At 42.6% G+C, this 21,952-nt stretch overlaps 2 protein-coding genes across 2 annotated transcripts in view; both read left to right on the forward strand.

The window, feature by feature from the left end:
• Positions 1 to 285: 285 nt before the first annotated feature.
• The window catches only part of LOC310984743 (desmoglein-2.1-like), a gene marked incomplete at both ends in the record, with an annotated part of 66,805 nt that continues 45,138 nt past the window's right edge, over positions 286 to 21,952 (forward strand). Inside the window, 4 exons of the mRNA XM_083970058.1 lie at positions 286 to 438; positions 8,650 to 8,778; positions 9,086 to 9,241; positions 9,403 to 9,544. Coding sequence (XP_083826184.1) covers positions 286 to 438; positions 8,650 to 8,778; positions 9,086 to 9,241; positions 9,403 to 9,544 — 580 coding nt within the window. The remainder of the gene's footprint in view (positions 439 to 8,649; positions 8,779 to 9,085; positions 9,242 to 9,402; positions 9,545 to 21,952) is intronic.
• The window catches only part of LOC310984706 (desmoglein-2.1-like), a gene marked incomplete at both ends in the record, with an annotated part of 33,153 nt that continues 21,553 nt past the window's right edge, over positions 10,353 to 21,952 (forward strand). The window contains 12 exons of the mRNA XM_083970020.1: positions 10,353 to 10,502; positions 10,645 to 10,779; positions 10,925 to 11,110; positions 14,265 to 14,381; positions 14,568 to 14,731; positions 15,262 to 15,404; positions 15,923 to 16,144; positions 16,908 to 17,147; positions 17,379 to 17,509; positions 17,672 to 17,920; positions 18,228 to 18,839; positions 19,032 to 19,445. Of these exons, the coding sequence (XP_083826146.1) occupies positions 10,353 to 10,502; positions 10,645 to 10,779; positions 10,925 to 11,110; positions 14,265 to 14,381; positions 14,568 to 14,731; positions 15,262 to 15,404; positions 15,923 to 16,144; positions 16,908 to 17,147; positions 17,379 to 17,509; positions 17,672 to 17,920; positions 18,228 to 18,839; positions 19,032 to 19,445 (2,763 nt within the window). The remainder of the gene's footprint in view (positions 10,503 to 10,644; positions 10,780 to 10,924; positions 11,111 to 14,264; positions 14,382 to 14,567; positions 14,732 to 15,261; positions 15,405 to 15,922; positions 16,145 to 16,907; positions 17,148 to 17,378; positions 17,510 to 17,671; positions 17,921 to 18,227; positions 18,840 to 19,031; positions 19,446 to 21,952) is intronic.

Raw genomic sequence — 21,952 nt, forward strand, 5'->3', positions numbered from 1 at the left:
TCCTGTGCAAAGAGTTGTTTTTTTTAATTAAGTGTTTGTATAAAATGAATAGATGATCAGAAAATGAGAATTGACTCTGTTTATGTCACACAGTAATGTGCAGTCGTATTTTACCAGCAGTTACCACAGTTGAGAAAGGCACAGGACAGTTGCAGGAAGCTGTAAAGTTATACTTCAAATTAAAATAAGAAAAACCAGTGAAAAGATGTTGCTTAAAAATATCAATAAAACAGTCCAGTCTTTAAAAATAAAACTGGCTAATCCGAGTCCATGACCTATGGTAGGATGGGGAAGGGGGTCCTGCAGCCCTCGTCTCCACCGTTCCGGCCCTGCTGTGGCTCCCTCGGCGAATGCTGCGGGGCACAAAACATAAACTGCTCTCAGGCTCAGGGCAGCTCACACACTCTCAAAGACTTCGACTCAGCTCGCTATCACTTTGTTTGTGTTAAATCAAGTCTCTCGCTGTCAGCCCAGTCACGCCGCTCCTCCGTGGACTCACTTTTCTTTCGACCACCGCTCCGTCGTCCTTTGCCTCTCCCCCAGGCACACCTGTGACTGTGTCAATCAATTGAGAGACCGGCAGTGTGCGTCCTCCCCACCAATCCCAAGCCACAGCAGTTGTTTGTCACAGGTGTCTCTCATCAGTGTCATCAGTTCACTTGATCCTGGGTATGAGTAAGGACTATAAAACAAAACACAAACCAAGCAACAAAACAGCACAAGCAAAAAACAGCTATATAGCTCTGGAAAAACTTAAAGCAGAAGTAAGCGATCCGGTCGTTTTGGCTAACTTCTTGTCAGTTAGCAGTCCCCACCCTCGTCCCTACGTCACCACATTCACGCGCATCCCTTGGCTGCACACACAGCCCTTCATGCCGTTCTCTCTCCTCATTGGATAAAGGTTGTAGGATACAAGGAAAGTTTTCTCCTCGGCTTACAGCAGAGCAGAGTGACTGACAGACCCGTGTTTCAGACCAAACACTCTATGTAAGTGATTGCTGTCGGAAGATATAACTATTTAAGACTTATATTAACACAAATATTCCACTTACTTCTGCTTTAAGAGACCACTCCCAAAATTATCAGTTTCTCTGGTTTTACTATTTATAGGTAGGCCTATGTGTTTGAGTGAAATTAAATTTAAAAAATTCTGATTTATTCTATCAACTATCGACAACATTTCTCCCAAAATTGAAATAAAAAATACTGTCATTTAGAGCTTTTATTGGCTGAAAATGACAACTGGTCAAGTCTTTTCAGACCTTGAATAATAATAATGCAAAGAAAACATGTTCATATGTATTCCTAAACAACACAGTAAGAATACTTTAACTCAGGAAGAGTTTATAAATCAGTTTTTTGTGGGATAATGTCAATGCTTAATCCCAGCAGTGGTTTTTATAATCTTCCTATAAAATCAGATGTGGTTCAGGTGATGACCTCATCAGTGTCTCATTAAGTAGAATGAGTTGTGTTTGTGTTGGTATTTTTTTCTTTTTTTTAAAAGAGAGAGAAAAGAATGACTGTCATACATGTAGAGGTGATTAAGAAACATCTGTGAAAGTGGTCTCAGAGCTGTATATATATATACGATGTAAAAAAAAAAACACCATAAAAAAAACATCAAAATCATAATCATAATTAAAACATGCAAACAGTGGATCAAGCAAAAACATATTTCCACTGTGACAATTACATACACTCACTTCACATGAGCACCCAGGCTTCCCATATCTGCAACTGTGAATCACCTGTCGCTGTTGGAGCCTCTCCAATGCCTCCAAGCAAAACTTTATGATAATTGTTTTATTGCTCTTATAAAATTTTGTCTGTACTTGTTGCACCCCTCTCTTCCTCTCCAACCCAATTGATTTACTCTCACAGTGTCACCTGTAGAGCCTGTACACCTGACTGCACACCTGATAGGGTCTCACCTGTTCCTCTTCCTTTTGAAAAACGGTATCAGTATTCACGAAGGGCTGGGCCCCCACAGCCTCACGATCTTAACAACGCCTCTGCTTATCTCAACCCCCACCCCCTGTCACCTTCCAGAGAATGTTTCGTGCAGCACTCCTCCTCTCTCATAACCCTCTTCCTCTCTCCATCAGCTCACATTCAGTCAGGAACTCTCGTAAGGACTCTACTTGTTAACTTGATACGGATAGCGGCCTCTGCTCCAGGCATGGTTCGGGTTTCGTGGCCCTTGTTTGTGCCACTGCTGGTGGTGAGTACTGAAGGAGGTGTGCTCTGTAACAGTGTGTGAGGAGTGAGCGAACCTGTAATGGTTCATGTTTGTAGACAGACATGTTAGTGTTTGAGTAAAGGTATGTGAGGGAGGTGAACTCTCCACCCGGAGGTAGATTCCTTCACCTTAATGCTATACATTTAGGTGTTTGCTCCTCTGTTTTAGAACAAACACCTGGCTACCATGGTAACACGGAACAGGGCTGTGTAGACAGAAAGACAACAACAACTTGTTTCTTCACAATGGCTTCACTTTCTCCTTTCTCATGTGAACTAAACAATGTGTTTAGTTGTTTAATGTGTTGAGTTCACAGGAGCTGTTGAATGGTTGGCTTTTTTTGTCCAAGTTGTGTCTCTGTTCTTTTGTGTCAGAGTGCTGGAAATCTGAAACCATGTTTAATTTGAATAAGAGGAGGAAAAAACAAATGTATTCATATCGCTCAGTGGAAACACACAACATTCATTGCTACTGACTCTAAAAACAGTCATTTCTATTTCACAGAAAATTGTGAAAATAAGGTTGTGTTTCTGTGTTTGTCGTCTTTCTCTTCTTTGTGTCATGTTTCATTTGGAAACTTCACAGACTAAAATGTATAACCAAGTAATAGGCTACTGATATATAGCTCAGTGGGCTGAGCAAGGCACCCCATATGCATAAGAATCTGGTGGCCCTTTGCTGCGTGTCATTCCCCCTCTCTCTGCCTCCCCATTTCCTGTCTGTCTCAACTATCATATCAATTAAATGCAAAAAGCCCAATATACAAACATGTATATTGGGCTTTTTGCATTAAAAAAGCAGCTATATATAGCTGTTAGCTATAGCTTAGAGTCAGAGACAGGTTGACGACATGTAGGTCACTCTATTGGTCAGAGCAGGGGTTCCCAAACTTTTCAGCCCGCGACCCCCAAAATAATGCTGCCATAGACAACCCCCATCCCTGGAGGTGATTAAAACATTCAAAAACAACAACAAAAACGTGCACACAGGGCACATGCACTAATAGTCGTATCCACACACAGGCATAACAACAACACAGGATATGATTTTACATATACTGTAGCAATTTAATTGCTGACCAAACATTTACACAGGAGTTCAGAGCCTGAGCCAGTGAACAGTCTGACATAAACCTGATCTCAGTCATCTGCTTCTGTTTCTGTCTGAGCTGCTTGGGGGTGATTTAAGTCAGCGCCTCATGCAGGTCTCTGCAGGCCAGTGTTTTTCAACCTTGGGGTCACCTGGTATGTCTAGTATTTGATTTAAAAAAAAAAAATACTGAAAAATATTTTTTTTACTTATTAATATTCTTTTTAAAATTATGATTAAAAACAACACGCCGAGTTTATAATAGTGTTGGATTTTTCATTATAGTCTGTCTTGTAACGCTCCGTTATTATCTCATATGGTGAATGTGCAGGTCACAAGAGCGTTTTGGAGTTGTTGGATTGTCTATTTGATGAGTTTGAATCCCATGAGCCTCCGTAGTGTAGCTCTGAGCAGCTCACGGCTCTGCTCCTCCGTTCTAAAAATTGCTTGCGCCAACAATTAAAGGTAACAAACCTACTCCTAAAACTATAGGGATTGTGGCTATGGGCCAATTTGCCAAAATGTTGAACTATCCCTTTAACAATACAGTACCTCACAATGCACATTTATCTGGTAGTGCACAGAGCCAGACAGCTGATAATATACTTTTTTTGTGATTTGTGATGTCAAAATGGGGTCATGAGCCAAACGAGGTTGGGAACCACTGCTGTAGAGAGTACTGTACTTAAGTACATATCCAGAGGATTTGTACTTTAATTGAGTATTAGATTTCTTTGGTACTTATTAGTCTTACTTGAATACATTTCTAAGACAAATATTTTTACTTTTACTCAAGTTCATTTCTAGGAAGACTGAATAGTACTCGTTACTTTCAGGTCTGCTCTTTTTTTTCTAAAATACTATTGGACACAAGCTGTGTTTGTCAAAGAAGGAAACCCTAACCCCTAAAAGCAAGCACATCAGTGCAGGTGGTTTCAAAGAGTTAATTCTCAGAATCAAGAGTTAAAAGGTCCTTAAATTCATTTAGAAAAATATATAGTAATTCATTGATGTGAAAAAATAAGAAATTTGCTCTTACTCTTACTTTTACTTAAAGCAGAAGTAAGCGATCCGGTCGTTTTGGCTAACTTCTTGTCAGCCGATGGAGTTAGCAGTCCCCGCCCTCGTCCCTGCATCACCACATTCACGCGCATCCCTTGGCTGCACACACAGAGAGGACCGCCCCTTTATGCCGTTCTCTCTCCTCATTGGATAAAGGTTGTAGGATACAAGGAAAGTTTTCTCCTCGGCTTACAGCAGAGCAGAGTGACTGACAGACCCGTGTTTCAGACCAAACACTCTATATAAGTGATTGCTGTCAGAAGATATAACTATTTAAGACTTATATTAACACAAATATTCCGCTTACTTCTGCTTTAAAGTAAATTTAAAAGCATGTACTTTTGGATATTTAAGTACTTTCAAAAGCAAGTACTTTTTTACTCTTACTCGAGTAACATGTCGACTGAGCTACTTTTACTTGTACCAGAGTACATTTTGACCAGTAGTATTTGTATTCTTACTCAAGTACTGGGGTCGAGTACTCTGTCCATCTCTAACAGCATGACACCGTTTATGTAGAAATAGTCAATCAAAGGAGACAAAATATAGAAATAGCTGTCTTGACAATGTCTTACATGAATGATAAAGATAGTGTGAGTTTTGTTAATGCCTAAAATGTCACACAGACACAGAAACACTAATGGAGCTGCCATCAAGGTAGTCTGGGGTTGTATATCTTACACAACACTTTGGCCATCAAAGTATTCTGGCGTTGTATATCTTACACAACGCTTTGGCACGCAAACTGGAGGAACTGATGTGTTTTGCTCAATGGTGTCTTCATGGTGGTTGATGTCACTCATGTGCCGCTCCTTTCTCGGGAAGCTAAAAGTCTGTCTGTTATCCTGACTTGCCCTCAGCTATGCGTGGTGGGAGTGGCAGGGTGTGGTGGCCTCTTCTCTGTCTGAGGCTGCTACAGTATCTGACAGGTGGATGCTTTTACAGGTGTCTCCACTTGGCAGAGAAATGACAGAAATGTTAACAAGTTACAATCAAACGCAACTCTGACCCCTGATAGCAGCTCAGACAGAAAAGAGCTCAGTCTGACTCTAAAACGTGACACATGGTCTGATTACATGCAGGTCACTCTCCATAGACTGGCAATTACAATATGTTTCAGTGTTAATCTCGCCTAATGAGATGGTTTAATTTTGGAGACATGGGGCCCTAGTTTCTTAGACCAGGTGAAGTCTAACCTCGGCGCAGCTTCGCCACGTCAACGGGGTGTGGCCCAGGTCCATTTCGCAAGTCTGGTGGGCCGCGCAGTCAGACTTAGACCAGCGCAGCCCCTCCCCTCGTCCCTCCTACCGGCGCAAACGGTGAAGAGGGAGGAGAGAGGGCGGGAGGGAGACAGGAGGAGGAGAGAAAGGCGTGGAGTGGGTTTGACACAGCCGAGTCAGATCTTCACCAATCAAAGGAGCTCCTCTCCTCACCTTTAACTGCGCGGCGGGTGATGCGCGCTGCAAGTTTGTTATTTTATACTTGGACATGGACGGAGGAGACAGCGACGCCAGAGGCCGAACCTCTCCCCGGAGGAAACAGCTGTGCGGTCCGGAGGTCCGAGATCAGAGTGACCAATAATGAGTTTACTAATAATAATACAAATATCCTTAATCAGGTTTGATCTGATACACTGAGAACCCCTGCCCAATGTAAGAAACAACAACTAATAAACTAATAAAGAAACTCACATTTATTCAAACCCTGTGTAAGCAAGATGAGAGGTGTAATCACAACATAAACAAACACCATGCGTAACGGATGAAATCAGCGTAAAGGACGCTCTCTCTCTCTCTCTCTCTCTCTGTCCGTCTCTTTTTTTCTCTTTTTTTTCTGTGATAGAGATAGTATACTGTAGTAGGCTATATACTGACTATCTGATACCGAGGCTGTGGTGGACTAAGAGAGATGATGATTGTGTTTTGTTTTTCATTACGGCTGCCTGATGCGGTCGCTCGCGCTAATGATTTAATAAGTAAATAAATAAATAAAGCGATCATCACAAGGGCAGACAACACGGCAGCGACATGCAGTCATCCACCCTCAGTCCTGCTTTTGGGACATCCACAGCTGCTTTTCAGTGCCAGTTCGTCCCTGCTGTGTTAATTCAGGTGGAGTTTCCATTACGCTGCCGACAGCCTTTGATCTCTGCTTTGATCTGACGTCAGATGTGACGGGACAATCTATATAGATATAAATTCACGTGTTGATTCCATTAGTTGCATTAAATAGTGGTTATTGTGGATATTTATTGCATTGAAATGTGTCTGGAACTGTGGAAATCTGCCTGTGAGGTCTTGGTGACGTGTGTGCACTGCAGGTCAGTCAGTCAAACTTCCACTGCACCTGCTGCGCTCCGCCCTGCGCTGAGAGTAGACCTGGTTGGAGGTGGCGAGCTTTCAGCGCAACCTCGGCGAGACATTTTCGCACAAAACTTCCACTGCACCAAGCTGAATCTGTGACGCCTCCCCCTGCTGCACGGCCACGCCTATCTCAGCGCAGCGCGATCTACAAATCTCCCAATCTGACTTTGCGCTAGGCTGCGCTGGTCGAAACTTGCATTAGACCGGCTGCACTACCTTGCGCCACCTGCGCTGCGCCAGCAAACTAGGGCCCAGACACTCAGAGATCATGCTTCACATTTAGACGTGATCTGTGAGCCTCTGAACACTTATGGTATAAACATTTTACATTTTATTTGATTTCAGGAAATAATTTCATGACCTTGTTGACCTTTTCTTAACTCATTGAGTGCCGCGCTCCTTTCCAAAGTTTTAGTCAAGTGTACCGGCAATTTAGACCATTTTTGACTTTTTATGTAGAGCCACAGTGTATTCTATATTATTGCCACCAACACATACTGTGGCTCAATTGAAAGGTTTACCTTAATGCTTCAAGTGGCCACAAACCGTTTGTTTCTACGTGCCTCTGTTCCTGAGAAAAGTCAAGCTAAACATGGCTGGGTTTCACCAAAATCCCTCCTTTTTTTCTAGAAAAGGAGATACAGCGTCTTTTATGAAAGGTGCGCTGTTTGTGTCTGTCGCTCTTCTGACACTCGCATTTCTGGATCAAAGGGCTCGTATAAGATAAATATATACAACAGTTGTTGTTCTATTCACAAAACCACCATCGGGGGCGGGGGGGGCGCCACTAAACAACAATAACACAGACGCACCGTGCCGTGTCACAGCTTCTCCCCGCGGAGCGTGAGGGTCAGTCGGCCACCGCGGCTCGGGAAGACCGGTCCCGCCGGTGGTCGCGGTCCTTCTGTGGTACGGGTCGGTGATGCCGGTCTGCTTTGGTCCAGAGACCATCAGATTTTACCGCGGGAGGACTTTGGGGAGGACACGGTGTTGCTCCAGCTGAAGACCGGGCGGACTGTCGGCTGAGAGCTTCCTGTTTCTGCTCCGAGCAGCTCGAGCAGCTGGAGCAGCAGCGCGGGTGAGAGCAGAGCAGCTGCGCTGCAGCAGCTGCTGCATCTGCATGCAGAACTCGTTTGCAGAAGCCGAGTTATGATAAAAACTTCCAGATCATGAGCTGTCATGTGACTTTGATCGTCATCTATTTCAGTTCTCCTCGTCGTAGAGTCCCCAAATTTACATATAATGTGTATTAAAGTGTCTATTTTCATAATTTAAAAAAAAAGCAAAAAACGTAAAATTACGTTTTCGGCACTCAACGCATGGGAACGAAAAACGAGAAATTACGTGGTTGGCACTCAATGAGTTAAATGTGTGTAACTGAAGCTTATGATCAACACAAGACAACACGCAGGCTAAGGCTACGTCCATGCTATATATTTTTTGGTTTCAAACACATCTCTTTTTCTACATTTTCACTTCCTGTCTACAGGACTCTGGAGTTTTTCGGCACAGAAAATGGAGACACAGTTTGAACTACTGCTTTGAAATGAAAACATAGTAGTGCTTAGCGTCACACACACACACACACACACACACACACACAGCTCAAACCAGTCCAGCTTCAGCAGCTCAGCCCCTCTCATATCCATGACCGTCACACTGTGGGACAGTACAGTCAGTACTTAGTGAACTGTCTGTACGGCTGGGCAAATGAGCCAAAGAGCTGATGGCAATAATGTCCATCAAATAATAAACCTTTAGATGTCCAAACCAAATGATGGCATCATTCAAATCATCAAACAATCAGTCAGTGAAAAATGAACTTCTGCAGGAGTTTCACCTGTCAGGTAGAGGTTTAAATTAAAATAATGACATGTATTGTGTGTGTTCCAGCTGCATGCTGTTGTTGTGGTGAAGCTCAGCTCTGGGGACAGCCTGGTGAGAAAGAAAAGAGAGTGGATTCTGCCTCCGAAGCCTCTGTTGGAGAACAAAGACTACACTCAAGACGAATCAGTTGCTAAGGTGAGTCACTTATCTCTACTTTAACCACGTAGATTCTGACTGGAGGAAATGACAGGCTCCTGAAAACAGAAGAAGGCCGAAGCGTCATGCTGAGATGATCCAGTTTTGTTTTTTACTGAACTTGAATATTAAATGTATGAAAAGTTGTGTAAGATGGAGAAACAGTGGCAGACTACAGCCCAGCTTGATTTTGGTGTGAGCAGTACTGCTCCTTATTACGGAGGATAAGAAACCGGTTTATAAGGATGGGAGTGTGTGCATGTGTGTGTTTCAATAAAATGATCTTGTCTTCTATTTTGTGTTTCAGATTCGATCTGATTTTGAGAATGATGTGAATATTCGCTACTCATTGGAAGGCAGAGGTGCAAACATGGATCCCTTCCACGTGTTCATCGTTGACTCTAAAACTGGATTCATTCAAGTGACCAAAGTGCTTGACAGGGAATACATTGATATGTACAATGTGAGTGATACATGGCAGATTCTATTTTGCGGTATGATACCCAAATATTGCTGCTTTTGATATTTAACATTGAGACAATAATATTGGAGTTGTTGGGGTATACCTGCAAAGACATTAGGTAAAGGTGACATAAGTCATGTGTTTCTCTTCTGCTCTTTCAGTTGTCGGGTATTGCTTCATACAACAATGGCTCACAAGCAGAGAAAAGAATTGACATACGAATCAAGGTTGTAGATGAGAATGACAACGATCCAGTGTTTGGTGTCCTCCCAGTGGGGGAGGTGAATGAGCTCAGCGCCTTAAGTAAGTGTTTCTGCTTTTCTGAATCCATCCTGATCTGTCATGGCAAAGTCAGGCTACACAACTCTAAATGCAAAATGCAGACCAAGCAAAGTGTATCTGTTTACCACTGTTACACCTTTGAACTATATCACACAGATTCAGATCTTTGACAACGGATGAAACTATGAGTGCTCTGCATGCATGCACACACACTGTATCTTCAGAATAGTCTTGATATGCTCTTATCACAAACTGAATAATGACTTTTTATTCTCTTTCTTCTATCTTTATTTACATTTTCAAACAAAGACCATTCACAGATTGAAAATATTGAATTGGATAATTCAGGATTTCTATCATGGGGTTGTGTGAGGTAATCCTGCATAGTCAGCTCATTACTGAAAGTGGATTAAACCTCTAAATGTTGATCAAGGAGGGATTTAGCGTATAGGAGCTTCATTCTGTTGCTCAAAACCAAGCCTTTACTATTTAGTATTTAGTTGAACAAACCAAACCATCTGGAAATGTACAGAAAATCATCCAATGTGAAAATAGATTCCTAAACTACTTCAACTAATGACAAAGGCAGGTAACAGCTGAAACAAACAAAGTTATATTTATTGAGTATTTGACAATGGGCCAAATTATCATACAACATCAACATTAATGTGAAAGTCTTTTCTGAGTCAGTCTGTTGCTTCTGACCAGGAACAAAATGGAATGCAATGAATTCAGATCCCATCTGGCTAAAGACAGAAGGCTGTACAAACACAACCTGTTCAGTTTCATCACTCTTTTGTTTCACTCTGGTCTTAAAGAAACTAAAGTTATGAAAATCTATGCAACTGATGCTGATGAAGAAGGCTCTCCGAACTCCCAGATCGCCTACAGCATCATATCTCAGGAACCAGCTCATGCCATGTTCTCTATTGAATCCGATGGGACCATTTATGTCCAAAAGGATACCCTGGACAGAGAGGTAGGTCTACAGTATGAACTAGGGAAAAAAGTGTTTTCTTTATTTTTGAAATAGTCGGTGTTCTTTACTTAATCACCCTCTCATTGTACAAAATCATGGTGGATGTGTGTGTGATTCATTTCGTAATGATTTTGCATTTCAGACGGAAGATACCTACGTTCTCACTGTGAAAGGTCAAGACCTCAATGGTGAAGCAGGGGGAAGAATTGGAACTAGCACAGTTACCATTAAAGTCATTGATGTGAATGACAACCCTCCCACTCTGGAAAAAGATATGGTAGCTATCTTTCTCACAGTTGTCTAAATTTTTCTTTTATTGACAAAAAAAAAGGTTATTTGAAAATGTGAATGTGCTCATGACAGAGAATATAAACAAATCCAACTGAAAGTAATTTGGACCTCATCACATGTTTCACTTGCAGTTTGAGGCCAGTATTGAGGAGAACACTGAAAAAGTGGAGGTGATGAGGCTCAAAACAACTGACCTGGACCTGGAGGGGACAGAAAACTGGGATGCTGTGTTTGATATTGTGAAAGGCAACAAAGCCGGGTACTTCAGCATCACAACAGACCCCGACACCAACGAGGGTATCTTAATGCTCGACAAGGTAGGTACTGCAGCTTCTATTCAAAAGAAATATGTGCGTGTGTTGTGTTTAATACAGTAACACTGTTATTACACTTATATATTTTTAAATAGCTATTGTGCCAGATGTTATGTAAGTATTGTATTCTTTGATTTCTCAAGTTCACTTAACACAGTCTCCAAACACCCAGTTCTTAAAGCTACAGTTGGTAAGTCGACGAAAGTGAAAGTAAAGTATGCGACTTGTTTGAAAATTTCAAGACAATACACGGTCAGGTCCCTCTATGAACCTCTTCCACAGGGTCCTCTGGTCCTGTTCACTCTGCATATGGCCAGCACACCAAGTGGGGCATGTGTCAGGAACGAGCAGCAACATGAACTGCCTCCACCTGAACTTAAAGGGATACGCCAACATTTTTTTTTATGTGTCTTGCCTCACTCCCAAGTCCATGACAAGCAGATAGACACCATCCTTTCGACTGTGCGTGCAGTAACAAGGGAGATATCGCCCGTAATTAGCTTAGCTCAAACGCTGGAAGTGTATCAGTAGTGTTAGCCTTCCTCCACCTAAAGTCATCAGAGACACTCTTCAGCAACTCTAAACGGAAACCGGCAGGCCGATCTTCGGTAAGGCATCTTCAAATGCCGGTAACGGGACAAGATCGGTCAAAACGGAGGGTTCAAGCAAAGACGGTTTATTCTGGTTCAAGCTAGCTACATCGAGGGTAGGTTAGCTTCCTATTTCAAAGTAAAAGCACAAATTCTATCGTCATGGTTTTCTGTATGTAAAGGGCAACAGGTGTTTTATTTTGTGAAAGTAACCGGAAGTGCGTTGGTCACAACGGCTAGCTGAGTAGCGTCGAATTCGTCTGAACAAAATAGTAAACAGCTGGTATTTAGACAAATTAACGACACACTGCTGATCTAAACGGCTACTTTCTCACCTAAACATGTTTGAAATGTTGATAAAGTGATATATTTACAGAGTTTAGAGCTAAAATGAAATCAGCTTCTCACTGCTGATTTCGGCTCGGGTAGGAGGCAGGCTAACACTACCATACACTTCCAACATTTGAGCTAAGCTAATTACGGGCATCATCATATGGGCTCCATCTCCCTTGTTACTGCACGCACAGTCGAAAGGATGGTATTTATCTGCTGATCATGGACTCGGGAGTGAGGCAAGACATGAAAAAAAATGTTGGCGTATCCCTTTAACAGAGACTTAGTAGATATTCACTGACTTTTAGGGCATATTCACACCAGTAAAGTCTGATAGTACACTTGCTTTGGTGCAGACCACATTTTCTTTGACTTGGTGAGGTTTGTATTCACATTGCTTTTTTTTTTTTTTTTTACAAGGGAACCAACTTTGTAAACAAAAGCACATGTCCCCCACAGTCGCTCAATCATTGGATAAAAATTATCGTTGGGATCTTCCACGAAAAGTACACAATGGAGGTCATGAATGCGTTTCTTGCTGCCCTTTTAATTTGGTATTTCCAGTTGCACCTGTCCTGTGTTTATTCCTCACTTGGACAACCTCCTTATTCCTACATTGTCAAGGACAAAGATGTGCAAGACGGCTACTAAGGATGCACACCGTTAACTGATAACAAGAACTCTGCCTTCAGTCATATTTTGCAGCAAAAAATTACATGGGATTAGGCTACTTAGCCTACGGTAGGCTATGTACCCGTTATGCAGCAGTCCCCGTGAAGGATCGTCAGACAACAAACACAGACGTCTGCATGTGCGTCAGACGGATGGTGCGCTAAAAAAGAAATAGGAAAAAAAAAGAAAGACGGCGCTGTGCTTGGCTCACCTTTAGGCTAACTCACCTGAGATCTGCTGTTCCTCTCTCTTACAGCTTCTTCAACAATTCTTCTTCCTCATTATTAGCCTAATCATCGTCTCAGGATGGATGATCGCGTTGCCGATCGGCATAAACCTAGTCACAGACACTCAGAGCATTTAATTCCTATCAGTTAACGGTTATTAATCGGATAACGAGCTTCTGTTATCAGTTAAAAAAATATTAAGAATATGCATCCATAACGGCTACAGGTGGGTCCTCTCCAGCATCTGATAAATGTTTTCCTCTGACCAAATATCAAGGAGGCAGCGTGCCTCTTCTGTGCTCCATGTTGACCCATGGCTCATCTGCATTCACACCATACACAAATCGCACCAGGGTTCTTTTCGGACTGTGGTACTCTGGTGAGGACCAAACAAGTGAACCGAGACCTCCTCTGCTCGGCTCGGTTCACTTGTTTGGTCCTCACTAGAGTCTGGTAGTTTGTATTCACACCTCCCCAAAAGGTCCGCACCAAGGAAAAAGTCCGTTTCAAGTTAACTAAACAAGCCTGGTGTGAATACGCCCTTAGAAGCCTAGGCCCACTCTAGAGGCAGTCAACATAGGGAAACTGAAGTGATGCACACTTCTGAATAGCCTACCTATGTGTGTTCGTGGAAAGTAAACTGGTCTCTGAACACAGGTGTCCTCTATCAGAAGAGACAGCGTTTCTTCAGCTCTTCTGACGTCTGCAGTGAAATGCTGCATGTCTCATCGGTCAGTGGTCAGTGGTCAGTGGACTGTTTAATGCTGCAGTCTGACAAGCTGGTTAAAAGGGGACTGGGACGCTCAGGCCTGTTGTTGAGACACACATGCAGTGTAGGAAGCAGCACGTATTATTACACCAACTGTCCTCTTCACAACACTGAGGCAGCAGCAGGAGATCCTCTGTCCTCACTGTACAACTATCTCTCTGTCTGTTCAACCATCCATCCATCCATCCATCTATTAGGGTGTTTGGAAACAATTTTGGTCTGACCTGTCACTTGGGATTTGTGTTGAGTGACCCATCGGCATTGCCCCTGACAGATTGACCATCTGCATCATGAATGTATGCAGACCTCTCAACAACATTAAGGTGGTGATTCTCTGAGGGGCTAAAGATGCTCAGCAATTTGGCCGAGATATCATTCCCATTTTATTGACAAGAGTATTCTATAGTGTATGCACAAAAAGTGAGTGCCATGAGTTAAACATTATAGAGGTATAGAAAATCCATTGTTCATCTTACTGGATTTTGGGTTGAATATATTGACAAATACGAACAAACACAATAAACAGGACCACAAAACTGTCATTAATATTCTGTGCTATTTCACAGGCTGTGGATTATGAGGATGTGAAGGACCTTGAACTGGGACTTGCTTTGAAAAACAAGGCTCCATTAGTAGCTGGAGTTGGAGTTGGAGTTGGAGTCGGAGTTGGAGTTGGAGTTGGAGTCGGAGCTGGAGCCGGAGCTGGAGCTGGAGCTGGAGCCGGAGCCGGAGCCGGAGCCGGAGCCGGAGCTGGAGCCGGAGCTGGAGCCGGAGCCGGAGCCGGAGCCGGAGCCGGAGCTGGAGCTGGAGCCGGAGCCGGAGCTGGAGCAACTGGGGCAACTGGGGCTGGACCCCAAAAAAAAAAAGAGTATTTAATCAAAATCAATGTGAAAAACCAGCCTGAGGGGCCACGTTTTAGCCCCGCAGTCAAAGCTATTCCCATCTCAGAGGGAGGCTCTGTCGACATTAAAGAAGTTATTGCCCACTACCCTGCAATAGACGGAGATACTGGGGAGCTAGCAGAGAATGTCAGGTCAGTGTCTACGCAAACACACACACATGAATTGCTTTACAATTCAATATGTTTTTAACATTAAATAAGGCTACTTTAATTTATTTTATGTCTATGTCTTTTTTAAGGTGCACAATTGGTCAATTTTAACCAACTGTGTGAGTGCCATTGGAAAATTGGATGCCTGATATATACGTTTCTGTTTTTGTTTAGTTTTTTTTTTTTTTTTTGGGGGGGGGGGGGGGGTTAACAGTTAAACACTTGAAAACGGAAATTATTATTTCTGAACCCAGAGCCTTATCCCAAAGTTTGTGGTTAGTCAGAGGTCTATTGCAACAAACATTAAAACCTCAGTAAGAAACTCAGGTGTTACTATGCAACCCTAACCTATCTTCTTGGACTTTGCTTTCTATGTCCTGTCATACATACATGTTTTATGCCTCCAACTGTGTTCAATGCTTTTGCCTGTCCAACACTTTGCTACTACTTGCTCTTGAAAAGTGCTATGTAAATGAAGTAATACAGACTTACTGCGTGCATGTCCTCCGTAGGTATGCTAAGGGCTCAGACCCAGGCAACTGGCTATCTTTCGACCCAAAGACAGCCGATATCAGACTGAACAAGATGCCTGACAGAGAATCTCCATTCCTGGTCAATGGGACATACTTCGCTAAAGTGCTCTGTATTACAGAAGGTATGTTAGATTCAGGGTTACTCACTCCAGCATCTCTCTCCTCCAGCTACAGATGTGTAAACAGTAGCCTATACTTAGAAGTAGGCATAATCTAAGCTCTGCCTCTATAGACCACAATTTAAGTACAATATTACAACCACCAACGGCAATAAAATAGAAATACCTGAGGACACAGAATGGGTTATCTCCTGGGACTTTGGTCTTCATGTGACTTGTATTTTTCCAGCCTATTCATATCAAACAATGGCTTTTTAGTTCACCTATTTTGACTGTAACTGTCAGGGTTCTGTTGGTTTTCCTTTTATGCACTGCATTTAAATTGCATTGTATTTTTATTGTAGTATCATTTCACTACTTCTGCCTCACTGTGTGTATTTGAATTTGAATAATTAGGTTGTATACCTATGCACAGTTTAATCTGAACCATAACAGGAGAGTGAAGCATTTGCCTCTTAAGTCATGCCGGATGTTGCAAAATGACCTGTTTTTATCTGCTTTTTCTTTTTTTTTTAACATAGACATGCCGGCTAAAACAGCCACTGGCACTGTAGCCATCCAGGTGGAAGATTTCAATGACCACTGCCCTGTCCTGACGAGTAATGTCCAGAACATGTGCACCACGGCTGATGCTGTTGTTGTGAGTGCCAGTGATGAGGATGTCTTCCCCAACGGAGCTCCTTTTGAGTTTGTCATTATCCCAGAAGGCACTGAAGGAAAGTGGCAGGTGGAGCGTCTTAATGGTGAGAAGAGAGTATTTCTGTTTGAACGATACAGCAGTTTGAGTTGAGATGACGGAGAATGTTTAAAGAAAATATTGACTCAACTGCTCAGTGGTAATGATGATGTTATTTAATGTAACAGCAGGTGATAGTTTAACTAACAGGCCTAAATTTCTAACAGTTTTTAATAAATATATTGATTAATATATATATATATATATATATATCCCTGCTCGTCACTGTCTCTGAGACATGATTACCAAACCTGTCTGTGGTCATCTTATCAGACTATCTAGGTCATGAAGCAGAGAACCACCAACATCCTTGTTGCTTGTCTTAAAGAATAGGCGTTCTGATGATGTTGCATTTAATATTTTTGAGACATCAAACAACAAAAACCATGTAACCATCTGGCTCATCCAAGTTAGATGTGAAGCATATGTCATCATCCACTCCAATATGTCCCTTTTTTACAAACTGAATTAATGCATCTTCAACTCAAGGCCAGAAAATGGAATAATACTAGCTGCTGCAGGATCTTCATGATGTGTGATGTGAGTTGCATCAGTCTATAGTCAGAGCCAGCAGTTTTCCACATGCTCTGGACCCTGTTCCCCCTGAAGACTTAAATTGAAAATCCTCTGAAACTGAATTCAAATGGAACCTGCAAGTGTTCAAAACATGTGAGACCAGTAGACTTGGAGAAGACCCAGGACCTTTTGTTGCCTTCAGAGTAACGCATGTTAATTTTCTACACTTTTCATATTTTTGTATGGTTTTCCAGACACTGCAGCTATCCTAAGAGCCCAGGAGCCGGTGTGGCCTGGTTTCTATAAAGTGGAATTTGTAGTGAAGGATAATCAAGGAGAAGCCTGTCCAGAACCACAGAAGGTGGCAATCTACGTCTGTACTTGTGAGGAAGGAGATGAGTGTGGGAACAGGGCTGAACAGGTCAGCGGAGTTGGAGCAGAGTTTGGGCCTGCGGCACTTGGAGTACTGTTCCTAGGTCTTCTGCTGCTAGCACGTAAGTATGATGTGGTACTAATTCTGCCAAAGGGTTTTGCGATAAGACAATTAACATCTTCACTCTGCAGACAGGCAAAGCTGAAGTCATTTGCCTGATGCTTTTATCCTCATGAACCTAACCTCATTATATTGTACCAGGCAAACTGAGACAGCAAGTACCACTGCATTTCCCACACCACGCTGCACGGAGCAGTTAATTCTAATTAAAACATTGCTGTTGTTTTCACAGTCATTCCACTGTTGCTGCTCTTCTGCCAATGTGGAGCGGCTGCGGGTCTGCCAGGGGGCTTTACTGAGATGCCTTTTGACACCAAATCACACCTCATTAACTACCGCACTGAAGGCCAGGGAGAGAACACGGTAGGATCAACATACATGTACTGGTTGAACATTGACATACACACTGGTCACTTGCTATTGAGACCAAATCTACTTAATAGCTTTGTTTATTGATTTTTGGCCACTTGGCAGCCAAAAAACCTTTGAATCTGTTCTAACATTTGGATCCTTGGTCTATTTAAGGAGGTGCCACTGATGAACATGCCAACACAGATACTGGCAGTGGATTCTGGCTTCGGTACCCAAGCTGGACGACCAATTATAGAGCAGTCAACCGCTTCCATGGAAAATGGAGGCTTTTATACAGGCCAAAGTGAATGGGAGATGATCAACCAGGGAGTAACCAGTGGCATCTACTCTGAGTATTCAGCAGGAGGAATTTATGATGGCATTGCTCTCCCACACTACTACCTGGAACAGTACTACAGTCAGGTGAGAACTCACTAACACCAAAAAAAAAGATTAAAATTTTATAAAAGTGATAATAATAAAATCGGCTGACATCCTGTTGCACCAGGCTAAACAGTTTCTTTGCTTTAACCAAACATGGATTGGCCAACATGTGTTTCTGGGATTTCTAATGAGTAATCAGGAGATTCATGTATTGTATAGAGTTTTGATGTTATGATTTGAGAGACATTTCTACATTTCCTAGAAGTCTGTATCAAAAATGAATGTGCACACTCAGTACAAGGGAAACTTATCTAAGATAACAAGGTGTTTTTTTCCTTTTCAACAGAAGGTAATGAGTGGAAATGAAAACTGTGGAGTGAAGGATGGTCTGTTGGTCTATGACTATGAGGGCCAGGGCTCTCCTGCTGGCTCAGTGGGCTGCTGCAGCCTCCTAGAGTCGGACAATGACCTGCAGTTCCTCGATGACCTTGGACCAAAGTTTAAGACACTGGCTGAAGTGTGTGGAGGCAAGAAGATCCAGACTGAAGTCAAACCGGTGCTCTCCCCTCCACCCAGTACCACGATCAGCACTCTGACCTCTGGGTCTAGTTTGATAACTGCCCCACGACTGTCCCCTCCACCCAGGGTCCAACCAACCATCTCCACGACAGAGGAGACGGTGGATAGGAGGACATCTAAGCATTCTCAGATAGTAAAGGAAAGTATGTCTACAGTGAATGGGGCAATGGCAAGTCAAGGCCAGATGCTCCTGCTACAGCAACAGCAGCCTATGTATTACACCACAGCCCCTATGCTTCAACCAATGCACTATGTAGTCCAGCCACAGGTTCAGAACACCATGCTGCTGGCTGAAGCCCCAGCCACCAACCTGCAGGGCATGGTACTGGTGAATGGTACCCACACTGGACCCGCTCCTGGCATGGTGGTTCAGGGTCAGACTGTAATGTCTAGTGGACCATCCCAAGGCACCAGCATGGTACTGGTGAATGGTACCCACACTGGACCCGCTCCAGGCATGGTGGTTCAGGGTCAGACTGTAATGTCTAGTGGACCATCCCAAGGCACCAGCATGGTACTGGTGAATGGTACCCACACTGGACCCGCTCCAGGCATGGTGGTTCAGGGTCAGACTGTAATGTCTAGTGGACCATCCCAAGGCACCAGCATGGTGCTGGTGGAGTCGAGCGGGATCCAGGGAGATGGTGCCAACCTGTTCCACACTGGAAACCTCTCCCCAACCCAGCCCATGATGGTTGTTGAGAGCAAGGTCCCTGCAGGGACCATGAAAAGGCTGAAAGGGAGTCAGACCTGCCTTGTGCAGGGAGGTACCCTACAGCAAGGGGGGCTTTCAGGATCTCAGAGAATCCTGATGGTTGGAGGGGCAACAGGCAGTGGAGGGCAGTTGGTGCAAGAGCAAGGGGGGCTTTCAGGATCTCAGAGAGTCCTGGTGGTTGGAGGGGCAACAGGCAGTGGAGGGCAGTTGGTGCAAGAGACACAAGGTCTGTCCAAGATGGGTAACATTTCTCATACCTCTTCCACCACGGTAAGCGCAACCCCAACCTACCGCAAGGTGGTTAAGGAGACCAGAGAAATTCATTGAGCAATCTTTGACTGTACGCTTCTTCCTGTCTCCACTGCTATGAACTGAGCATAACCCACTGCAGGACAGCTGTCTACAGAATCACCATGTCGCATCCCCTTTTACAAATAATAATAATAATGGCTTTCATTTATATAGCGATTTTTCCAACACCCAAAGCGCTTTACAGAAACCATTATTCATTCATACCACATTCATACTAGTGGTGGTAAGCGACTAAATATCTGTCAATACATTTTTTATTATTGTTTTAACTTTTGCCTAGTGACGCAGAATGTTAATATTTACCTGTTGAAATTGCATCTTCATGCTATGATATATTTTATCTTATCTCATAAATGTTGAATTGTCTTAGGTCTTACATGGTTACATGCCACTTTGTTGTTGTCTGTTTTGCACCAATAAAAATGAATAAAATGTTCATCTTCAGTGTTTAGGTTTTTTATGAGACTTTAATGGTAATTCCAAAATACATGGGATTCTAAATCTCACCCTTGTTTGGGGATGTAACCAAACTAATAGAAAATTGTCATAATGGCAAGACAAGATGGTAGACATTTTTGTGCTATCCTGTGATTCCCAGGCAGGTGTTGTCACTCTGTCAGTATGAAAACGCACTGTAATAGAAAGACACTACAACTAATATTGTTTCCAGTTGCCAAGAAATACTTAAAGTGAGACGGTTTTACTCAAATATTCAGTTTCAAAATATTTGAAATTGAAGATTGGAAGAAATTTGTGTTCAGAAACAGAGCTAAACACTCCTTTTACATGGTTTAATCTGTTTTATCTGTTAAACATCTGTTTTCTGTTGGCTATAGCTTACATTTGTATCGGGCAATATCCACCTTTTTGACTGCCGTATGCCTTATTAAAGGGATAGTTCAACATTTTGGCAAATTGGCCCATTGCCATAATCGCTATAGTCATAGCAGTAGGTTCATTACCTTTAATTGTAGGTGTAAGCTATTTTCAGTACGGCGGAGCGCAGCAGCTGGCTGCTCAGAGCTACGCTATGGAGGCTAATGGAATTTCTTGGTTTCCCTCATTAAACTCATCAAATTCAACATCCCAAAACTCCACAGCGCTTTTGTAGACAAGTTGTGACCTGCACAACCACCACGCTATGAGATAATGACGGACCGATACGAAACGGAGCCGTTTTCGAGGTAAATACAGGGTAAATACGGAGACTGCTTGCTGAAAAACTGTCCCTGAACGCAACGCGCATCAGCGGTTTTGTATGAATTTACCTCGAAAACGGCTCCGTTTCGTATCGTTCCGTCATTATCTCATAGCGTGGTGGTTGTGCAGCTCACAACTTGTCTACAAAAGCGCTGTGGAGTTTTGGGATTTTGTATTTGATGAGTTTGATGAGGGAAACCAAGAAATTCCCTTAGCCTCCATAGCGTAGCTCTGAGCAGCCTGCTGCTGCGCTCCGCTGTACTAAAAATAGCTTACACCTACAATTAAAGGTAACGAACCTACTGCTATGACTATAGCAATTATGGCAATGGGCCAATTTGCCAAAATGTTGAACTATCCCTTTAAGATGATATTTGCCAAAAACAATGTTTATCTGTTGTGTTACATCAGTTTGCTCTGTAAATGTTGTGTTCTCTGCCTGGTGTATATGTTAGTCTGTTTGTAGGCAACATGTATTTGGATATTAACTTCAGCTCATGATTGGTTTTTATTTTGGACTTAATATCAATTTCATGATTTAATCATTTTTTGTGTTACTAGGTTCATGAATGGTAATTATTCTTTACACAATCAATAGTAAACTAGGTTTGGTTTGGTGTTTAGCACACTTAAGGTATTTCAAGTATGTCACTTTACATAATGTCATTACTTTGTGTATGATGTACTAGGGGTGTATAGGGGTGTTTTGGGCTAATTGCCACACTGTATGAATGTTTTTGGATGGCATGAGACATTAGGTACCTCATGGATGTCTGACCAAGTATGGACATGTTAGTCAAAGATATCTAGTTGGATTTATTAATGTTTGTTCATGTCATTTGTGGAATAAATCTTCAAAACTTCTCCTTTGGAAGACACACTCTTTTGGATCAAGGAACACTATCAGCCAAAGACTCCACTCAGATTTAAAATGGTTCTATAGGAAAATGTAATATAAGTTATGATGTGTAAGTTGTCAATAAACATACACTTTCCAACAAAAGGTATACAATTCATGTTTAAATCATGTAAAAGAAATGCTGTCTAATAATAATGATCACAGATAATTAATACACAATAAACATGACTGGACAAAGAAGAAACAGGTCAAATATAAACTATGACTCTACTATAACGCGTCTTTATCATCTGTGTTGCACGTTACCGCGGTGATAAAGTTGTGTGCCAAACACTTTTGTGTTTGTTAGGGAGAGGTTCATAGAGGGACCTGACGGTGTAGGCCTATTGTCTTGAAATTTCCAACC

This window comes from Trachurus trachurus, assembly GCF_905171665.1.
Source record: "Trachurus trachurus genome assembly, chromosome: 4".
Classification (NCBI taxonomy): Eukaryota; Metazoa; Chordata; class Actinopteri; order Carangiformes; family Carangidae; genus Trachurus; species Trachurus trachurus.